At 41.0% G+C, this 23,986-nt stretch overlaps 1 protein-coding gene across 1 annotated transcript in view; it reads right to left on the reverse strand.

Moving 5' to 3' along the window:
* The window catches only part of ARNT2 (aryl-hydrocarbon receptor nuclear translocator 2), a 39,109-nt gene that overhangs the window by 11,748 nt on the left and 3,375 nt on the right, over positions 1-23,986 (reverse strand). The window contains exons 4-9 of the mRNA XM_010187469.1: positions 16,277-16,353; positions 14,062-14,196; positions 13,109-13,183; positions 8,963-9,114; positions 2,503-2,575; positions 2,224-2,347 (exon numbers count right to left, since the gene is read on the reverse strand). Of these exons, the coding sequence (XP_010185771.1) occupies positions 2,224-2,347; positions 2,503-2,575; positions 8,963-9,114; positions 13,109-13,183; positions 14,062-14,196; positions 16,277-16,353 (636 nt within the window). The remainder of the gene's footprint in view (positions 1-2,223; positions 2,348-2,502; positions 2,576-8,962; positions 9,115-13,108; positions 13,184-14,061; positions 14,197-16,276; positions 16,354-23,986) is intronic.

The raw sequence follows: 23,986 nt of genomic DNA on the forward strand, positions 1-23,986 counted from the left end.
TTTACAGGAACACCAGACTCTCAGGGTTGGAAGCCAAAATCCTGCGGGTACTTTGATATTTGAGAACAACTCCCCAGCAAAATTGAGAGCGCCCTAAATGAACTGGAATTCCTCAAGTGGAGCAGAGTTGCCATGGCAGCTGCCAGGGTCTGTGCCACAGGATGAGGCAAAGACTAAGGGGATGGCTAAACTAATCACAAGCAGCAAAATTGGCCTTAAAATCTCTTTCCTGAGTTGTATGAAATGCTCTTTAGCCTCTGAATCTGGCTCACATCTCTCCCAGCTGTATTCCCACTCAGGACTTTACGGACTACTTCTCTGCTCTCACCTTTGGTACAGCACTGAAAACCTATTTTCTTTTGGTGTTTTACCTGCATCCGTAGACACATTTCTCTCTAAACCCCAACACTGCACTTGTCAATGATTTGCCCTTCTCCCGGCAGGACCAGTGTTTCTGCCCATAGAACGAAGATCTCTGTAAGAACCACATCATCCTGTGCTTCAAGGCACTTGCATGACTTGGTGAAGCCAGGTTTCCTCCCCTCGATTTTGCTTTTTAACTATGTGTGGCCACTGCATGCAACCACGGCCACAATCTCCCTATGTAAAACCTGTATTTTTACAGAACAGAGCAGAGAATGAGACTGGGTATCAACATAATGCAAATGTCTTGCAGGCAGCATGCAGGTTTGTCAATATTGGTTTTGGACAGCATATCTCATCTCTAACTGTGCACCATCTCTTTTTATCATTCAGGGAAGACCTTGATCACAGCTCCCATGAGAAATTCAGACAGCGCGAATGTCCCAAAAAAAGCATAGCCTGTAAATTGATAAGAATGAAAAGAGAAATGGCATTTCCACGAACATAACCTCCCAGCTACCTCACAGCTTGCTAGACCCTTAACCCTAACCCCTCGCCACAAACAGTTGAGAGCTGTCTGAAAAAGAGTCAATAAGGCAGCCAAAAAGCAAGATGTTCTTGCTTGGAAAAACATATTCTGGTGTTTAAGACTGGAGTCTTGCTACCTTTTAATGGACCTTTTTTATGGCCTCAGCTGTTGACTTCACTGTTAGAGTAGATGCACAAGGATAAACAGGAATAACAGAGAGGTCCTAGCAACAGGACGACAGAGGATAAAGTCTATCCTGCAGTTACAATGCTGTCTTCATTTGAAAAGGCCAAGCCAGACATAAGAAACCAACGCAGTGAGGTCACCTCCCAGCACCCCTGGAGTCAGACCCTGTGGGTCGTTTCCTTCATGCACTGCACGACACTTGCACATTGATTTATTTAAAACAAATGTAAAAACTTCTCTTTTTCAGAGAGGACAGTTAAGAACAATAAACAACTAACGAGGTCTTCCACGAGCACTGGAATTAATGAGTCCGGTTTCCTACAGATATATTTCAGATGACCCCTTCAGCTGCCAGTCTTCTCGATGATTTCTGTCTGTTAGGGCAAGAGGCAGCACAGGTTGGGGCTGGTTTGAGCCAGCTACCTCTGTCTGACTGGCAAGTTGGCTGCTGCCTCTTGGAACAGGGCTGGGAAATCCTCTGGAAAGGGCACTCAATAAGGACCCTGTCCTCACAGTAATTTTCACAAAATACAGAAGAACATACCGATCTGAGACTCCTATCACTCTTATCAGAACTTGGCAACAAGTTCAAAAGCTGTGGGGAAAAGAGCAGAGACTCACCAACAGGTAACGCGACTGGAGATGCCACAACTGACTAGAAAACAAGTGTATCACCACACTTCAAGGCAGCATATGCCTCTGAAAGCATCAGTGCAAAAGCTGGTGACTTGACAAAAAAGTGCAGGCCTCTCTTAAGACTACACCTCAAGGTTCTTAATCCATGCCTATTCAGAGAGACGAACTCACACCTGCTCTACTTAGAAATGGCATGTCCTGCTCAGTATTTTTGGTATCTACGAACACTGCCTTAAGGTGCTCCTGTGAAATGAAAAGAGAATCAAAAATAGGTAGCTCTGCTGACATGAAAGCTGTCCTCTCCTCCTTGAATTTAGTCCTCATCATCTTTAGGGGAAATATCAAATAAAGGAAATATCAAATTATAGGAAACATCCTGAACACTGATGTTGCTTGGAAATTTCTCTGTCACGTTGTACTTTTTCTTCATTCTCTCGAAGGTCTGCTCCACGTAATGTAACCAAGCTTAACACAGTATTAAAAATTAAACATCAGAGGCATTCACTTACAAGCAGTTATTCCAGCGAACATCTCAGCAAATCGAGGATCTCTCTCTTGGGAGAAGATAGCGTCAGGCTTTTCCACAGACTTCCCACCCTCGTGAACGTTAGCTGGTATACTTGGAACAGGCACCTGTTGAGATACACAGAGGAAGGTAATTCCCTCTGTCACATCTGACAAAAAGGAATTCGGGAACATTCACAATGTATTTTTAATTTTACTGAAATCTGCCATTGCTTTACATTTTACAAGATCAGAGGCACAAAAATATACTTGAGAAATGTCACCTGAGATAAGTCATAGGATGACAGCCCATCTCTTTGATGTACTTCAAGTTCTGCTTGCTGTTGCTGAAGTTGTCTGCAAAGGAGACAAAATGACTTTGTTACAAAAACCAATTAAGATACAAGAAGGATGGTCTCCTACTTTATACTCCAAGTGAAACATCTTTCAGATGATTTAGTAAATCCTTTCCTGTGAGATTAATCAGTTTTTAAAGCTTTCTCATTGAGAAGGCTTGCACCACAGGAATGTAATGGGGCACATGAAGAGTTCTGCTGTAATAGCACAGAAATGTAAGGGGGTAAATGATGGAGGATGGGATACGACCTCCCCATAAAGGATTTAAGAATTAATTATTAAGAAGCCAAGAATGTCTTCCTCATGTTAACGATGAAAATACCAGACCCCTTCACTGATCCAACTAAAGTAATCAGGAAACCCCCAGTAACATTAACACAGAATTATGCCAGTCCACAAGAAAAAGTGATCAAAGGTCTGTCTGAAGCACGTCAGACCAAACGGAACAACCTGCTGAGCTAGAAAGAACTGCATATAAACCCTTCCTTGCAATAAAACCTATTTAACGTGCTTTGTTTCTACTCTCCTCAGGATCCAAGACCAGATTCTATTCAATTTTTGAAAGCTTTTAAGGCAATGAATGTCCAGAAATAAATTGCTTGTGTTACTATATAAAATCAAGACATTACATCAAATCAATCTATGTTAACAAATGCCACAGAAAACACAAGTCTCCTTTTCATGCTAATCAGAACTGAACAAATAATATCTGTTGTTCAAATAAGATAAAAATCACTGGAAGTAATAGCTATAATCCAATTATATTAATTTAGGAAAAATTAAATGTGCAGCAGCAATAGAAAAATACTTCAAAAGAAATAGCCAGAGCCAACAAACGTTAGGGGCCGTATGTCAGAGTGAAGAACTTGAGTGTTGAAAACTCTTCAGATCCTTGAGAAGCACTTGATTTGTGTTCAGTGTCAGGCACTGTCACTGAACTACGACAATCAGCCAATACCAACAGATAAAATCACTGGAAGTCATGAGAATTAACTGCCAGGAGACCTGTAGGGACAGCATGCAAGTGGTGGTAAAGTCAGGCATTACAAGAATGTACAGATCTTTTCTATAGTTGTAATGTATCTAGCACAGTCATCTTCTGAATCCACTTCTTCACTTGCTTCTTTTTTAATTCTGAAAGGACACAAATTCAAAGCTCCTAATTTAAAAAAAAATCCAAGACAGTCACATCAATTGAAAATTTTGAAGTTACTATAACAAGACAACTATACAGAAAAGCCACGGTGCAGTACAGTTTATCAGAAATAAAACCCAATTCTTTCGAAATGAAAGGCAAAAGTACTACTGATACTTAACCAGCCAACTGAAACTTAAAACAACCACTTGAGATTTCCCTGTAAAAAAGGGAAGGCTCTGCCATGGCCCTTGTCTGAAGAAGCATCACTGCCATGAAGAAGGCAGAGTTCCCTGCTCCGGCATGGGCAAGCACCACAAAGGGCACTGAGCCAGGCTCTAGGTTCAGCACCTCAACGCAGACTGCCTGTGTAATGACAAAAAACCTCAGCAGCTGCAAAATTACCTAAAAGTTTTGCACCTTCCATTAACAGTTGCTTTCTGTTGCTTTGTTCAGAATTAGTGCGATTACTGCTCGTCTGAGGATGCACCAGAATCGGGTAGCACACTGTCTCCGTGAGGCTCTTTGCACAGTTGGTAAAGACAGCATAAGAACACACAAGAATCACTTTTGTCCTATGAGTAACATGCAAAAAAAAAAGTCAGTTCTCCAGGCCATTAGAGCCATGGATCTTCCACATTTTAGCCAACAGAAAATTCCTAAAAATTACCTCTGGAATGCAAAGAAATTCTTTGTTCGCAAGCATAAAATGCATACTTTTCCAGCAGAACGATGGGAGGTAATTTAATCATGGCAAATCTATGGGGAAGTTTCTCTAAATACCACTCTGTGGACAATAAACACCCATTAAATCCTGTTGTTAATGTGAAAGCTAATTACACTGTTTCATTTGTTTTTACTACCAACGGCTTGGTGCGTGTGTCAATAAACAGCACATTAGGTCTCTCCTGTTCCGTATAAAGTATGTTTTCTTGATTCAGCCATATACATACAAATGAGCCAAACAAAACAGTGCAGTTACTAGCTATTTGTTTCACAGGCACTTCTCTAACTTACTGCTCCTTTGCCCTTCTCTATCTTTCATCTCTAATACTCGTTAAGCTGCAGCGCAATGTAAATACCACAGTGTGCTAACAGTGCTGAACTTTGGGAACAACCTCCCAAATCCATTTCCTAGAAAAACCAAATACTTCAGTGCATCTTCCTTTGCTGAACTCTGTGCAAGCTGTGCTGCACCCGACAGGATTGAAATGCAAGGCCAGGTTAGCATCTTCCGCTGCTGTTTGCTGCTACTGTATAAATAGCTCACACAATGCTTGAGACCTGAAAGAAACCATGCAGCAATTGATGGACCAGCCGACCAGGGAAAGCTGAGCGCTGCTGTCGTCGTTGCCATGGACCCTGCCATCCAACCAGCCCTCTGGACTGACCAGTCAGCACCTCCAGGTCCCTTCACTCATCCAGTTGCTGGATCGGTTTTGTAAAGATGATACAGAGCAAGGGATTATCATCAGTTTGAGCCAAACTCAAACTGCCTTTTGACTTTGAAACCAAAACCCAAAACTCTCCTTGGTTTCAACTGCAGTTTCACAGCTTCAAGAAGTAATCAAAAGGGAAATTTGTTGGCTCTACAGGATACCAAACAAAGCAAGTAATGTGGTGTCTGGGTCAGCAGAGGACTCTGCCTGTCCTGCAGGAACTCCTCACTCACCAATGGGTTGTGTGAAACCAGGAAAGTCCCTGGCTTGAACAAGCAGTGGCTGAGCGAATCTGAATGTTTTGACAGTTAATTCAGATTAACTTTGTAAATGTATTTGGAAGAAAAGTGATGATTCTGTGAAAGTTCCTGTGACACTGGAGAGGACTTCAGCCAAATTTCTCTCTCTTTCTGAACACTGAAGTCCCCTGTTCCTTTTTCAGGCATCAGAGTAACAAAAGAAACTCTACAATTAACAGTCTCTATGGTGGGAGAGAAACAATACTACTGTATCCCTACCAAAGCATTTTTATGTAATACAGGCACACTGTGTCTGGTTTGGAGAAAAAAGGAGTAATAAAAGCTTGGGGGCTGCCGTTGTAAAATCCTCTTCCAGAAACTCTCAAAATCTCCCTCTTTTAACCTACAGTTTCAATTAACCCCTCTGAAAGGGTCTGTGTAACACCAGCCTTGGGGGATCAGATAGCCCACAGATGGCATGGAGATCATGAGAAAGTAAGTCTTTAGTACCACTACCACAAAATACCACTGGAATTTTATCAGAATAGTTGATCTCTTCAGTATCTTGGCCCATGAGAATCTGAAAGAGAAAGCATCTCTCCCACAAGGCCAGGGTGATTCATCCCTTAGGCTGCCTCCAGCAGTGACCCGTGCCAGCTCCAGCCGAGACAAAAAGTCTTGAGACTCAGGACAACAGCAGCGTTCACAAATGCATGCAATGCAACACAGGACTTTGGGGCTTACAAAAATGAAACATCAGAAGTCCCATAAAGGTCAGAAAAAATACCTTTCCTCTGTATATAGATAAAGAGTTTTACATAGTTTTATCTGCCACCATGAGAGATTATTTTATTCAAACACTGCTCTATCTGTACATTAAATAAATGTTGATCACAATTATTATTTCTTTTTCTTTGGAAATCAAACAGTCCCAACTACACAGGAAGATGTGGTCAAACAGGGGACTCTTCTTTTCAGCTGAATACAGCACAAGTGCTAAACGTTCAATGCTTCATTTCTCCAGGAAGTTTCTCTTGGATGACTACACCCAAGAGAAACTGAGAGAAGTTTTCTTTTCTTCTTTTTTCCCCAAGAACTACGTGAACATTTGAACCCAATGTTTCGTTATCCTTCTGCACCAAAAGCGAGTTTGGAAAGCTGACTGTTTGCAGCTCCAAAGGAGTATCTTCATTTAAAAGAAAAACAAAAAAAGAAACAAACAAACCAAACCAACAACCAAAAAAAGTCAATTAAACCCTCCACAACTGGAGCCACCACTGCCCTCTACAGTTTTTTGGGAAAACGCTGTTCGCTGACCAACTCAAGAGCTATTCCACTAACAGACAGACAGATGTATGTACAATGGCTTCAAACCATCCTGAGTTAAAAACTGATTCAAACCTAGATCTTCTGGCTATGCTGTCTTTACAATTTCATGCTGAACTTTTAACTGCCTCAAACCTGTATTTTACAGAGCTGGCTAAGTTATCACAGCGACAGAGAAATCAAAATCTGTCTCTGTGCAGAACTGCCTACAACTGCGTGGGGGAAGGCACTTCACACTGGCCTCCACGTGAAGCACTTTGCTGGACCCAGAGCACCCGATACTTCCACGCACACGGGAGGATGTCCACAGACAACAGGGCTGGTCCCGAACAACCAGGCCCAGCAGGAGCTTCATGAGGAGGCGGAAATCAACAGTTACCGTGACGTACAACTCCCCCAGGCATCGAGGAAATCAGAAATCAAAACATGACCCCAGATGGGCAAAAAAAATAAATAAATCCAGAAACAGGCAGGAAAAGCAGCACATTACAGTAAGACCTCTTTGGAAATCTGTCCGAGAAGTGGGAGAGAACAGAAAACAGTGGGAGAAAGACAGAAAACAGTTTGAACGATGCATTCTTTCTGCTATTCAAAAGCAGATGTATAATGGGCTGTATCTTGCCATAAGACTAGAACATTTTCAACATGACAGGAAAGAGAGAACATCCTCTGAAAAGTAGCAGCAGGCAACTTCCATATTAGGTCAACATTTCTGGGTTGTTATTCAAACCTAGCAAGGGAGATACAGCAAGAGCCAGAAGCTGGCACAGTCCTATTCATCCCTGCAAGTGCTGCGATGCCAAGCTGTAAGTATAGTGGAGGCTTGGAAAAAAACATCCCGAGAGTCAGCACAATGTAAGTTTACAGCCCCTCTTTTCAATCTGTGGACTCTTAGGAACAAAGCACAACTAAGCCAGTCCAGGACAGATTTCAAAAGTTACTTTTTATTTTGCAGGCCTGTTTTTGCACATACAGATTATTTGGAAAATAAATATAGGACAGCAAAAATGTGAAAATATCTATTTTGATGCACAGTACAGACAGGGAGATATTTAGCTGTCTGTTTCAAGACACACTTACTTGTTTTCAATAAGTTTAGCTATTCAGTTATTAAGGCCCAACTTTTTGGGTATGTGAAAAAAAAACTGAGCAAAACAATTGTGATGCTGGGTTTCAAATGAGTGAAAGCATCGCACTTCTAGCCCAGTTATGTCTCATTTCCAAAGCAGCAAGTCAAGGAACACCCAGAGACACTTACCAGCTTTCTGAGTTCAAATGCCAAAGGTTTGGTTTCCCAAGTGGAGCGCTCAGCATGCATCTCCACTTGTAGACTGCTCGTTCAGCATTTCTATTATACACCCTAACAGGTTGAGATCTTAAAACCACTCATTTCCTCTGAGCTAAAAACTTGGCAAAAAACCTTTGGTTAGACCAGAAGCAGATTTTGTTTCAGAAATAGATTAAGTTTATAGTGGAAAGTAGAAATATTTATAAAACCCACACACACTATAAAGCAATGGCTTTATCAAGGCCAGAGGAGCTACTGCAGTTACCGGCTCAGAACTCAGGAGGCTCCAAAAGCTTCTCAGACAGCGATGAACCTCTACTGTACTCCTAGGGTGACCTCCTCCTGAGAGGTCCAGTGACAGATTTTTTAAAATATAAATTCAAAGACAGAATTATTTAATTCTCCTTTTAAGGTAAGGGGTTGGATCTGTCCCCATACCTGGGGATATTCCACCAGATCTTCACTATCAGGAACCCTGCCCACTCAAGTCTACTAGGAAATAATTTTGCCAGCTTTCATAGGCCAAAAGAGCCCAAGGAGAAGATTTCCAGGAGTAGGGGATGGTATGATCACAATGAACATGGACAGGCAATTTTCTCTTTGGCTTAGGAATCAGGCTAACCTTCCTCCAAAGGCAGGACAGCTGGTGTCTGCTGCTGGGAGCTCTGTGCTGGTGTAAGGCAGCCTGGACAGAGATCAATGGCCTTGTGTAATGACATAACAGATAAGTGATGTTTCTGTCCCAGTGCAGCCAGGCCCTGGAAGCACCGCAGGATAAAGACACAGAGAAACAGCTACACAGCGAGATCGCATGATGCAGAAAAACCCTGTTACAGCCTGTATAGAGAAACAAATGTAGCTAGAAACAGGCTACCAAAAAATCAGAATGTGCTTTACAGTAAAAAGCCGTGCTTAAATTCTTTCAAAACCACATACATGAGCATCTGGAAAGGCACATACTTTACATTAGTGTTGGTGCAGATGATGTATTCAATCTCATCGGAATAAGGATTCTGGAAAGTGAAGCTGCTGGTTCTGATCAGCATCCACTCCCGGTTTTTGGTACGAAAACGATACATCACAGACAGGACTTGACCTTTCAGTTTCACAACCTGCAAAACCATTTGGAAACGTTAGTAAAAGGAGATTGGAACCCACTGTGCAAATGAACAGTAAACAGCAGTAACTGGTGTGTTTTAAACCGGAATTACAGAAAGCTAAGGACACAGCAGGGAGATTCTTAATTTGAAGAGAGTAAGAAAAATCTGATTCATGTTTGCAGCTATTTTCTTCAAAATGACACCCTCATGCTTTGTTGTATAAAACGCCATTTTCCAGCCTGCATAGAATACAGATTCGGGACAACCAACAGGCTCTGCTGTTATCCCAACAGGGAAGCTTTAAGAGGGTTTTAACGTGGCAAGCTTATCAAGAGAGATTGACAGAAACCAAACTGAGGATCTTTTAAATGTTTAGATGTAAACCATAAGCCAAACGTTGCAGCTGAAACAAAAGCCCACAAGAAAAAACATTCTGAGGTTGACGATCTGCTTTTCTGCTCGGATACCTAGCAATACAATTCTCATATGTGATATACCAAATCACACATCAGCATCAAAATTTAGGATTATATTTAAGAAAGATGGCTTTTAAAATTATTTTTAGAAATCATACATGGTTGGGGTTTTTTCTCAAATACATAGTATGACCATCTGTGATGGCAAAGCACTACTGAGAAACATTTGCTGCCAGTCTTTGAACGGAGAGAACACCAATAAGCCACTGCCCATTCTAATAGTATTAATGAAACGGAAAGTAAATTCTTTGCTTGGACAGTCTATTTGTTTATGACTAAGAATTCAGATGTCTGGCAATACTCAGTTCAAATTCTGTCTTCAATAGCTGGAATTTTGCTGAAGTCAAGAGCTGGGCATCAGGCGAAAAGTAAAGCAGCAGCGAGCTAGAGAAGTATGCTCAGAACAATCCTTGCTCATTGGCACTGTAATTGCATTTTATGTGTTATCTAATAATCTTGATTTCAGTCAGAAGAAAACTGTTAAAGTTTCAAGTTGTCCAGCTGGCACTTACATGGGCTGTGTTTATCTTTTATTGCTTTTCCACCAAGCTATCTCAGGGGTGCCTCAGGGAAGGTCTACTGCAAATAAATGCCACATCTTGTCGTGGATTCTTAATCCTTATCCACTAGAATTTATTTTTTATTAGCTATCAGCAGCCTATGTTCTCTAAAAGTAGAAAACCCACTACTCACTCTCTGTCTTTATTGACAAGCAAACGGATTGGGAAAAATGCTCCAATTCTGTTTTTTCCAAAGGTCTGCATTTCAAATTGATCAACTGAATACAGGAATAAAAGCAAAAAGTGCAAATAAAAGACACAAAATCTTTAGCATTGCCCAGGAAAGTTTAAAATAATGCTTAGGTAAATGCCCTTTTTGTAGTTTGAGTCCAGTGAGTGACATTCTTTTATCAGCAATTTTCTACTACCACACCCAGGGCAAAAAAAAAACCAACAGAGCTTGTGTAAAAGTGTCCAATCTGAATGGCATCCTACTGGATATCAAATAGCTGTATTCTGGATCCTTTGATACTAAACTCTATTTGTTGATCTTGGCCTTGAGACTCTCTTATTCTGGCCTGATTTTCCCACCCTGATGAATGAATTTATCTTCCCAAGGAAGTAAAAGCTTTGAGATGGATACTGGCAATTGACCAAAACCTGCAAAACCCACCCTCCCTCCCTCCTCTGTTATGCACCAACCTGGTTCTGACACTGTCAGCAAATTTGAAATGTCAAGTTTTTGAGGGTTTTAGGAAAAAAAAAGTTTATTGGAAATCACGGTTACCTTCTCAATGAAAAGACTTCTAAGGCCAAACTAACAATAATAAAACAAACCGCAGTGATCTATTGTCCTGAAGTCTGAATTAAGCAAACACTAATTTTGTAATAATATATAAAGCATAGAGAACACTGGTGGGAAAATCCTGAACTGCATTAAAACAGTGCACACAAACAAGATAGCACACAAAATTTCAAAGCTAATGTTTAACCTTTACTTTCTGACATTCTTTGGAAATAAAAACCACCTGGTGCATAGCTTAACTGTTTACTTCAGTCTTTTATTGCATGACTGAAATAACAGCCCCAATCGCACTGCTACTGTACTGAAAAAAAATATACTGAAAAAGGAATTGCCTGCTAAAGAAACAGCCCAGTATTTTCATAGATTGGACACAGGTCGAGTGAACAGGAACTTTCACTTCTGATCTGCATTTTTTCTCCTGCTGTCTTTTTGTATGACCTTGAGGAAACCATGTAGGTCCCCGATCCAGCAAATCATTTATTCCCGCACCTAACGGTGAGCAGTGGCAGTGAAATCCACAGCACCTGAGTTCAGGGATACACCAGCAGCCTCGCACCGCCTGGTTTTGCTCTCAGCGAACACAGCAAGAACCAAGTCATTAACTTGAATGTTAGTTAGTCAGCCCTGCTGAGCCCCAGGCAATCACTTCAGAGACGGGTGTTTGACGTGCTATTATCCAGCAGCTCTCTGTCACTGTCTCCTCGACAAATTAGTGGAATCAATCATTTGGGCATTAGTGAAAAAACAGCATATGCCTTCTCACTGCTTTTCTTGTGCCACTGCTGCAATCAGGCACAAGTTCAGGGAGCTGAACCAGCTGAAAGCTAGTCCTGTGCAAAAGTGATTAGGCCATAGCTAGCCAACCTGGCAAGCCCATCTGTGCTTGTATCAGGAGAGCAGGAAGGGTGGGGAGGAGGAAAGGGAGGAGAGGAGGAGTGGGAGTAGGACCTGACTGCTGGTGACAGCACCCCATCAGGTAGTGAACTGCAGCATCACACCCCCAGCCAAGGTGGGGCAGAGGAGATGACTGGATGTGGTGACCTATTTCAAGCATGAACTCTCACAAGCTCCTGCCTGTGAATCAACATCTTGGATTTAAAAGTTCTTTAGCTGCTGTTTGAACTCAGTCCATTCAAGGGACACTGAAGTGGATGCAGAGTCCTCACACAATCTACTGTGCTAGCTCAGCAGTGGGCTGGTAGTCTCCACTTGAGGAAAGGTTGATGAGAAATAGCTCAAGAGTACTGATATCTCACACTATCTCAGACACCGTAGAGCCCATTACCTCAGTTTCACAATCTGTTCTATGGACACAGAACAGCATCTAGCTGTTTTCCCCAGAGAGGTTTGTCAAGCTCCATTTTTGCAAGCCATGCCTGAATAGTTTGCTATACAAATTATTTTAGAAGTCACTTAATATCCATGTTGCACAGCTGAAAATACATCTCAACATCCAACACAAGATGGATCTTCTAAACTTGGTTGAGCTATATAGGCTGTTGTCAGAATATCTGGAACCACTTAGATCATCTGAACCGCAGCCATCGGTTACATACACTGTGCCGTGCTTTCAAGTGCAGTAAAAAGACCAGCAACAAGTAGAAGGCTTGGGGAAAGCACTCCTACTATATGTCCCAGACCAATTTGATACAACAAACTCTACAACAGAATAAATGCCTTTGATATCGCTGATGTATACGTAAGCCCACTGTGAAAACGAATCCAAACCAGTAACTCTTTCCATATGTTATATGTCTTTGGTTACTTCTATCTGCATTTCAAATCCTGGGCCAAATCCTTTATTGATGTAAAATAGTGTAACTCCTATGAAGTACATCATCGATGCTAGCAGAGAATCCAGGTCATAAACAATCCAGCGTTACAGCAGGGTGTAATGGCTTTCCAATCAACAGCTCATCTTGGGAGGTAAATACTTTTGGTTACCACTCAACACAGTGGGATCTATACAGGCATCTCCAAAACAGCTCTAACCGTGCAGTGCACACACATTCGACTTTTTGTAAAAAACAAAACAAACAAACAAAATGTGTAACTAGGTGACTTATTTCTGAACACAGCGAACAGATGCTGCAGTTTAAAATTATTTCGTATTTTGTCATACATTCTCCTGTATAACAAAAAATACCTTGAAATGAAAAAGAAAAGCTACCTCTCTGAACAAAATTATAAAACAAAAAAAAAGGCAGAAGTAAAGGATGCAGCACCTGTTGGAAACTCTCCCTCAAATGGCTTTGATCTTCAGGATGGCAGAACTCTAAGATATCTTTCCCCAGAAGATCCTAGAATAAAACATAAAGCTGTGTAAAAAACCCAGACCACAACGCAAATCCATGTGCAGATCTGCAAGTAATCCTTGCAGACACTAGATCTACCACTCTTAATGGGAATACTCACTTAATTTGGGATGAATCATACAAACAAGGTTTGTAGGCATCATGTCCCACATTATATTTGTACTGTTGCACAGATATATGTATTCACAAACAAACTTTAAGGTTTTTTTTAATACCTGTGAAATGGTGCCTTGAAGAGACTGACATCCTCTACAACAGCTCATTTTATGGCACTACTTTTTATAAAAACAGTTACTATAAAGCTCCCTAAAATCAAGATAAACGGGAAAATCTCATGAGCAAGAAATTATTTTTGCCTGTAAATTGCAACTGTTGAGAGTTATCTGAGGTAGTGCTGTGGTAGTCAGGAGTTCATTTACTATTCTGCTCAGTTCAGTTACTAGCCTCCTATTCAAAGGAGCAGATGTAAAAGCCTAAAGGAAAATAGATGCTATAAATGATGTTTGTTTACTGTTCAATAGATTGGCAGAAGTAAAGATCTACAGGACTAAAACTCTCTCCAAGCACTGTTAACTTTCCATCACAGAAATGTATTCACTGGAAAGCTGTGCAAGGTTAAAATCATCTTGCTGTTAGAATTCTAATTGGATCTAAAAGGTATAAAAAGATATCCCACATAACAAAGGGGAAAACTATACATTTCATAGAGGCACAGACAGCAGAGAAAAATGAACACCATTTGGTGCATGACATGTGAATTATCAGCTACAAATATTTCATGTTTTGCTGCCTTTTTTTAATATGGAAACAGAATTTTCTTCATTAACTCTAATAAGGCTCCGCACTCAGGGCGACTCACTGACCTGGGGCTGGTAGCCGATGACGCTGATGCACCTTGGGTCGACAAAGGTGATGACTCCATCCGAATTGTGCCTGGACAAGAACTCAGTTGGGACCGACATCCCATTCATGTCCATGCACACTGGAGAGCTGGTTACCTAGGACCAATGACGTCCACAGCACTTAGTCCACTGAACAGTCAACTTACGTCAAAGTTGATTATATAGTCAAAGAATAAAATCTGTTGGCAGGCTGCTGACTACTGAAGGAAGTAATAAATAAAACAGCAGCATGAATAAATGACACAGAACAGCCTTCACTCTAGTCTGCAGTGCTAATATCTCACCTCATACCACGTATCTAGGCTTAACAGCACAGCAGGAGAAAAATACACCTGAAGTTCCCAACAAGAAGGGATATAGTAAGGATGTAAGTAAGGCTGGATACATCTCACTCTGTGGGACCACAGTGAAGTTTGACATCTTGATCCTACCCTTGTCAACCACGAATAAGCGACTTCCAGAGGACAACTCAACCCACCCATTTTAGGATGGAAAGGTCAGTTCATTATCTGTAAACGTACCCAACAGACCTAGCTCAGACCAACCACTCATCTTCCAGGTGAGGGTCATCTGAGAATACCAAGAGAACCTGAACAAAGTCCTCCAGAGACTGAGGTGGCTGCTCTCAATGAAAGACACATTTCTGTAAATGCTCCTCAAATCTCAACAGAGAGAATGATGCATCTCCAGCACTGTGCCTGAAACCTGTGCAGTTGGGCCACTCATTTATGGTATCCATTCATTTATACTGCGGCTGCAAATGAGGCCATTGTTTTTTCTCACAACTTTCAGGGCCATGTCTGTTAACAAGGTCCTAATGCAAAAGGAACAAAACCTCATTTTCTGGGGTCTTGAAGCAGCATTAGTTAACAGTATGCAAGATTTCAATTTGCTGTTACAGAGCAGAGTTTATGATTTGTGCATCTTGACTCCTTTGTGATTAAACCCATCCCCAGAGCCTCCTCTTGCCCTCCCTCACATACCCTGCTGGCTCTTCTAATGTAACAGATGTTTTGACACTCCACATACTACCAATGTGATTTGCTTGGAAATCATCTTTCTTTGGCAGCTGTATCATATGAATCCTCATAACTTCCTTCTCTCCATCAGTGGAATATATTACTCTTGATTATAAAAGCGTGATTAACCTAAAAACATCGTGCAATACTTTTGTAGCTCTGCCATCACAATGGAGACAGACTGCACGAGTGCTAACACTTGCAGTAATGTGCAGGCTGTTCACCTCAAATGAGGTGGGTTTGGCACCCGTGCTCCAGTGAAAAGGTCATTCTACCTTGTAGGAAGGAGCGATGCCATCCTAGCAGATGGCAGTGAGTGCAGGACAACAGGAGATCACACAGGAGGCTCAAACACACTCACCCATGGCAGAATTCCCAGACTGGGAAAATGAAATTGAGCCTCCCTGCTGCAGTGAAGGAGACACTGCAACTGCACACGCTTCTGCTCAGAGCTGTCATCAGCAACTGATAAAGGCAGAAAATGTAATACATCGATTGCAACCGTCAGGACAAAAAGGAAGTAAAATTATATTCTCACAGTTCCCTTGGCTGACATCACATCTGAATGCACGCACTGAGAATAAAGCTATTTGTTAAGTGCCTCTTGACTGCCTTATCTTTACCATTCTCAGAACATCTCCTGCAATCACAGTTTTTCAAGCAGTTGATTAGACAGAGAGAGAGAACGAAGGAAAGAATAGCAGGGAGCATGTAACTGGCTTTGGGAGACACTTGACCCTACCATCTGCAGCATCTGTACTCCCACATTTCTCAATCTAGAATATCCCAGCCCAATGCACCATAGAGAATAGCAGGTCTGTACATGCTCATGCTCCAGGAACATCTTTGCCGCTGTTGCTGGGTTAAATACACGTATGCACCACAATCCCATTTTAATTTTGCTCTGCTGACTTGTTATAAACAAGTTCTGCCCACGGCAGGGGGGTTGGACCAGATGATCTTTAAGGCCTTCCAACCCAAACCAGGCCGTGATTCTATAAGTCACTGGCTACACACTGACATCAAGGTACTTCATATTTTGGAGGTGTGTTAATAGTTACAGTCTTGTACCAGAACTTTGTGCAAATCCTTTACAACTAAAGCACAAGAGTGATTATGCTTTCAGAAGTAGTTATATAAAGAAAGATTGGCATTACCTGAAGCCTTCCTATTGCCACGAGGCAGTATTTACTACCTTGTCCCACATCAGCGTCTTCTTCTGGTATAGTCATTCCTAGAGTAAACAATAACAAATACTGTTATAATTAGGAAATCTGGATAAGCAGAGGTGCTGCTGGCCTGGCTCTATACTATTGCAGATGCTCTAAATCATACAAAGTAACCTTATTGTCTTCTCTAGGATTCAGGCATTATCTCTGGGTTCAGATGAGATGATCTTTCTCAGTTGTGCTCGATGCTACATACCTGATGTGCGCACACAGTACCCACAGCAGCAATTCTGGCTGCTGAAGACAAAGCAGATACAAAGATTCCATTATAGACTGACACGGACAGTAACATTTCCATGAGCACTGCTCCATAGCGTGTTACTGGAACCATGTGGTCACTTAATATGGTCAGTGAATACACACCACGTTCAGTTTTCTTTGTCTATAATATAATATAATGAGCCTTAAAAACAAGGCACAGCCCAGATTATTAACTTCATGCTCACATTTAACAGCTGGCTTTACTTTTTTCTATAATGGACTAAATATGGGTTGTTACGTTGAAGGATTGAAAAAACACGGGTGCTTTGCTAACAGTGCTTGTTTCAGTTGTGTAACAGGAGTAACTATTATAAACACAGGAATAACTTCAAAACCTACATGTGTACTGTTTTCCATCTCAGTGCTTCACAAATAGGAATGTTCAGATTAGCTGTTTACTTGCTAGTTGGCAACGCCTTTCGTTGAGGCTATTTCCCAACTCCAGCTTTGAGATACCAATTTCCGATGAAGCACTTGAAAAAATATCTTCCAAGACTGACACTGCTGACTTATTTTAAGTGATCTGTAAGCTCTTTCACAAGGCTTTTCAAGGAATTCAGTCACAACAGGCAGTGAATCATTTAAGAGGCACTTTAAAGCATTAATGAGATTAACTGCAAAGCAGCTACCAATTATGAAACAACACCCACTTTATTCTAAAATTTATGATTCCCAATGTAAGTCAACCTTTGGACTGTGCAGAGGATGACAGCATACAACCTTCTTAAATGATGCCTCTTAAAATGACTATAAAAGCTGCTGGATGAACTCAAGTAGTCTCTGAAGGAAGTTATTTTGTACAAAAATAATTGAATCTTATCTGACCATCTGTTTCTAAATAGCGCTCTACAAGTATTTTTCAGTTCCCATTGAGCTATATAATAAAATAAAAGATACCAAGTATGAAAGACACCTCCTCATATTTTTGTATAATACATTCAAACTTTATTTGCAATGGAATTCACAATTTTGGGGGCCTAACTTCATTGGCAGCCCCCAACAGATTAACTAGGATTTTATGAGGGGATCTCAAGAGCTTAACAGAGGAGAAGCATTACTGTCCCTTCTAACAAGTGGGAAATTGAGGTGCAGTACATATTGCAACATTACACACCACAAGAGCTGGGCAGAAACCTTTATCTTCCACACCATAATCTTGCTATCCAGAGACACAAATTTGGTCCTAAATAGCTTCTAAACCTACAGATATCTCTCACCAAATGCCAGGATATTCCTCTGAAATGTTTTCTTTGAAGCTGTATGAGAAAATCAAGGTGGCAGTATGTGGCCTTAGGAGAACATTTTAAGAAATCAATCATTGAACACATAGGTTTAAAATAACATTGGGTGGAATCGACATGGTAGTTTTCAATTAAACATTATTTTGTGCTTCCAACAAAGGTCTGTCTGTGGGTTACGAGGGACCCAAACTTTCACTCGAGATCCTTCACCTGATTTAGAACATCCTTGAAAGGAAGACAACCTGCATTTACCCACCCTGAGGGACTGTTCTGCACTGCCTGCAGCTCATCAGTGTATTCTTCAAGCAGTTAAATTACACAGCATTTTTTCGCTATTTCACACACAGCCATTCCAGTCTCTTTTCTGTTACACACCAAGGAAATTACAAACAAGAGCCCAAACACAAATAGGTCCTGTGCTCTGAGACACCAGCACGGAGAGCATAAACCACTGACTTAAAACAACAGTCAAGAGATTTGTATTACAGAATTACTTTGTTCTCCTTCCTTGCCGTGTTTACACACAGTTATTCCTTCAACACAAGACTCCGTAATTAGCTAATGACAGCTCCAATAAGCAAAGGAACTGAATTTGGCTGCCTCTTGGGAAAAAGAGAGAAAATTACCCTGAAAAAACAGCAGCAAACATATCTACTCAAAATTGCGTCCACTGAAAACAGTATTTTGGCAGACACGCGTCTCCCCAGCCCTGAACTCTGCACCTGAGCTGCAAAACCTACAAGTGTCAGCTGAAAGATCAAACATTTCCAAAGCCGGTGCCTGCGGAAATCCCGGTTACGTGCAGACACCTCAGTGCAGGTGGTCTGATCTAAAGGTGGTGATTTCAGGTCCTACCACCTTCAGAGGATTTTCTGGTGTTTCTGAGAATTTGGGCACTTAAACACAGGGGCCTAAGCACTGTTTTAAAGAAATAATTCTAGATTTTCTAGATGGATAACCTTAACCAAAAGGCCCCTTTAAAATGGAGCTTTCCATTTGGGAAGGACAAATTTCAAGTATTTTCCCTTGACTTCAAAAGCTCTTCAATTGTTTCCTCAGCGGCACCATATACTGCAAAGGACAGCAGATACTCAGCTGGACGGCTTCCACTTCACACCATCTTTTTTCTGCAGCTTTCAACAACGCTTTCCTTTTAAGGAACTTGGTCCATGCTTGCTACTGCCCAAATAAATTCAAAGCAACATAAACAATCTCCAAAATTAAACCTAGCTAAGAAACACCATTTCTGATGTCACTCTCTTGGCAAGGGAGGCTGTTGTTCTAATTTTCATTCCCTTTTTTTTTTTCTTTCCTTTTTTTTCCCCAAGATGGATTACATTTAATCTGTATAACACACTGGAAAATGTATCAGTTGGGTTATCCCACAACTTATTCTATGAATAAAAAACAATATGCCTGGAATTAATTGATACACGACCCAGGGAATTGCTAACCCTTCCCTAAAAGTGCCTAGAGTACAAATACACCACAATGATTGTCTGCTACGAAGGTGCTATTCCTAACAGCATTGCATAGAGGAAAATTGCTCTATTTACTTTCTTGCTGGTAGTTTCAACTGTGAGTGAGCTTATATATGAGATGTATTGGTAGAAGCATGCTTTAGCATAGTTCCTATTGAACAAACTCCAATACAGGTATATAAAGATAGGTGTACTGTGCTTAATACTGGTTTGTCCAGCTCTTAATTCTGCTCCTTAACATTCCAAAGTACCATCAGTATCTCAGAAAACTTGCAAAAGGCTCCAGGAAAGCAGCCATGAAGCTGATCTTTAGGAGGCATCAATAAAATAAACATACATTAGCTAGTCACATTCTTTACGTGTAACCCTGAGAGAGGCTTTATTTCTCAACACCAAATATACGCTCCTCTTGAATAATAAATACAGCACTATGCTTGTTCAAGTTAATATCAACAGTTTGCAAAGCTAAGCCTGCAAGTGAGCATCACAAACAGAATGCCGTGCCGTTAGAGGTTATATTTAATTTCCAAGTGTCCTTTATGCCAGCAAAGAGTTTCCCACAGGGTAAGGCATGTGCTTATGTGGACATAAGGAACTTTTTAGTTTTCCCAATGAGCCTCCAGTTGGCTCTAACAACAAAACAGCTTCATTTTCTGCCTTCTATCTCCATCCTTCTGCTCCATATTTTCTGACAGGCACAGAACAGCATTAGTAGATTTGTGGTTTTACTTCACTGTACTCAAAATTAAATTATTTATGAGTCTTTAGAAGGATGTAATTTAAGTGTCCAGTGGTCACTAGCAATCCCCTGTTGATGCCTATCTCCATCAGAACCATTACCGCCAGTGACAGGCCAGTGCATGAAGCTGCACTGCGTGACCTCATCTCCCGTACACAACAATGGAAAAAGGCTTTCACAAAGAAGGCTGTGGATGTTTACAGCATATCAAGGAAAAATCTTGTGAAAAATCCCAACAAAATCTAAATTCTTCCTTTTTTTTGAAAAAAAATAAAGCCTTAAAAATGACAGCAAGCAACTATTTTGTTTTGTATTGGAAGAGGGAGTACTTTGCACAAACGTCCAGATTCTGGCCAAAACTTTAAAATAACCTAACAGCTTTGGCATGCTGTGGTTAAGACATTACCGTAAGTCTGACTTGGAAGACTTAAATGTTTCTTTTTTAAGATAAAAAACTAAGGAGACAAAAAAAAAAAAGATTTCAACATTATTTGAATTTCACATTATTCTGGGACTTTTTATTTGAAGTTATCGAAATAAGTATTTATCTAAGCCTTTTCTTTACTATTTGTTTTTCTGCAGGTCCTGGTTTTGATTTACAGAAAACCAGCAACATCCTGAAGGACTGTATCTTCTCTCTCCACCAAATATTTTCCATCAATTGTTATGGCATGAAAACAAACTATTAGGAAAATATCATATGGACCGCATAAGATTCATTTCCTTCCAGTAATGAGATGCTCAGAGGGGGAAAAACAGAAGAAAAGCAAATGCTTGCTCAAACTGAAATCTGCATGATGAGGAGAAGGTCAGCATTTCTCAGTTCTGCGAGTGGTTATGAACTGAAGCACTGTCGAGGCAAAGGATCACGAGATGCTTCACAGGGGACAGAGGCTGGCATGGGTGCTCAGCCAGTTTCAAACACCTCATTCTTTTTACCTCATTCACAATAATCCAACACTGCACTGTCAGTATTTAATCTAACATACACTGCACATGAGAAATGAACAATGTAACCGGTTGCAATGTTGACCTGGAACATCCGACTCCTTTTTCTATGACTTTTTCAGACTCAGAGTCTGCTTGAGTCCAACATAGAATTCATGGGGATATAAGCGTGCATGTATATGGTGAGTTTTGTACTTGATCTTAGTTTTACCCTTCTCTTGCAGGCACAATGGAGGGAAATGAACAGACCCTTAACAAACCCAGCCTGAATGGACCCGGTCCTCAAAGCAGCTCTGTCTTCTCCTCATGGAGGCAAACACTCTGTACGAAGAGAAGAGCCAAACAGCTCCTTTTCAGGGGAACACTGAGGGAGCACACGCTGCAGCACTCCTGTGTCAGCTCTGTTAGCACAGGGAGAGGCAGGTGCTGCCCACGAGTCCTGCATGCTCTGAGCTCAGCTCTGTGCCGAGAGCCAGGCACGATGCTCCCTGTGCTTTCTCTCCAAAAAGGGGCTACAGGCAGTCTGCCAAGAAGTGAGCCTTGCAGCTCCATTAAGGGTAAGAGAAAAACACCTCGGGCTTGATGTGCAGAAGTGTTTTCATGCTGACCACAGACATGAGCCACAACAGAACTTGCTTTCTACTTTAGACCTCTGAAAAACCACCCAGTCCTTAAAGTATGCCACCATGCCAATGCCAGCTGTTACTTGCTTTCACCTGTTTAAAGTATTTGAATTACTTAAGAGATTTTGAGCATAGACTACTCACAGCAAGAGTGTTGGCAAACCTGATAGTCTATCATACTGATGATGACCACAGAGCAGCTTTGTCTTGGTATTTCTGTATCAGTACTGATTGTGCTATACTTGGTGTGGGATTAAAAAAAATTAACACACTGGCCGCAGACAATGCAATACAACCCAGAAAGAGAAAATAGCAGGTGCTAAACAAACTAGATTTAGATTAAGTGTATTTGCTAAATATTTGTTTTGCTTATGAAAGTATGTTTTCTGTGTTGTATATTAGTTGTATAATGCACATGCCACATGTCACGCTCTAGAAGAAAAGTCTATGGAGTTCATATTAGGATGTCCATCTGGCAATTGAAAAATAAATGAAAATTTTCCTTTACACAGCTGCATTTTTAAACAGCTGTGATTTAGCACAAACCCATTTACTCCCAAGAATCCAGAGATGATACAAAGGCCAGGGGCTTGCTACTCTCTTAACTGATTTGAACAAAAGTAATTTTATTACAGGGTAGAAAAGCCTTAGCAAATTCAATTACTGTTGCAGTTACTTCATTTGCTTTGCAGATTATGGTTGAATTACCATTGGAAATGAGAACAAACGCAGTGTTGTTGCCACTTATTTACCCAAACATACTGGGGACCAATTCAGCTCATGGATATTCCCATTCTACTCTGAAAGTCAATGGATACATGACAATCACCAACACAAAGTTGGAAAGATTGAGAGGGCAAACAAACCCTCAGGAGAGAGGCCCCGATTCAGTAGTATATGCTCTGAAAAAGGCACACAGGCATGACTATTATGAGTAACAATTTGGACAGTAACATAAAAGATGATTGAAATTCCACATAAGGCTGTCAAAATCAAAAACATCCCTTAGGACTGTGCTATAGTTTGGAGATATTAACATTGTGGAGGAGCATTAGGATATCATAAGAGAGCACCATGTGATTTTGAGGAGCAGAGTAATAGAAATGGGATGAAATTCAACATTACTAAATGCATAAGCATGCACTTGGGGACTAATAACAGTCATAAATGACAGCAACAGAAATGGGATGAAACTTCATATTACTAATTGAAAGATCACACAATTCAAAGCTGGTTTTGCTATGAATTGGAAGATCCTGAGGTGACAACTGAGAAGAAGGCTGCCTAGTATATATCCAACAGGTGATTCAGAATGCCAAGCAGGACGCACTCTACAAAAGAGACTTATGCTATGTTGCATACTGCCAGTTAAGACAGGACATACAATTTTCATGATACATCACTACAATCCCATCTGTAACCAGAGTGTACAGTGCCAGTGACACACATTTTGAAAAGTTAAGTGAAAACATGAACAAGTGCAGAGAAAAGACACATGGATGAAGAAGAGAATGCCTTGCGAGAATGGAGATGAGAAGGAGTGGGCTGGTTTAACCGTAAAGTCAAGGCTGACAAGATATGACCTCCTGGAAATGCACCAGAACACTGGAGAGGGACAGAGACACATGGCAGGAAAACTCCTGCTCGATCTTCAGTGAAATACAGTTTAAGAATACACTGGCATAAACTTCCCATAAACCAATGAGGACTGGAAATTAGAGAGGTTGTTAAGCACAGGAGAGCAGCGAGGTTTTGGAAGAGCTGGAGATGGGGAAAACACCTCACTGGGAACTGGAGCTTTCAATGTGGTACCTGACAACTGGGCACTCAAAGATCCAGAAGATCCTTTTCATCCCATGCTCCTGCACTGCAGTGCCTGCTCCCCTGCAGAAATGGCAGCCGCAAGTCAGACACTGGTGATGTTGTAACCTAGCGCTCACACAGGTTCATGTATTTGCAGCTCTGCATTAGCAACACACACTCCTGAAGGGTCAGATCTCTTTAAATGTCCCCTAACATGCAGCAAGCTTTTCATTCAAGCTAAGCAAGGAGCTGAAAGAAATCTCATTTGAACTGCACCTTCCTGAAGAGACATCCCGTATATCAAGGCTGAATTCAATTATGTTTGGAATTACCAACAGAAAAGTTAATCTCTTTGTAGAACCAAAAAAAAAAAAACCCAAACCCTTTCATTTTCATAGAGCAATTTACACATACTGTGCTCTAAATCTTTTGAGACAGTAATGAAATGGAAACATTTTGACTCCTGCAGCACCCTGAAGTATATTATATCTTATTAGCAAGAAGAGGGGAGGTTTTCCTCTTCCGACACTGCAATTCAGCAG

Source organism: Mesitornis unicolor, unplaced genomic scaffold (genome assembly GCF_000695765.1).
Source record: "Mesitornis unicolor isolate BGI_N332 unplaced genomic scaffold, ASM69576v1 scaffold30076, whole genome shotgun sequence".
Classification (NCBI taxonomy): domain Eukaryota; kingdom Metazoa; phylum Chordata; class Aves; order Mesitornithiformes; family Mesitornithidae; genus Mesitornis; species Mesitornis unicolor.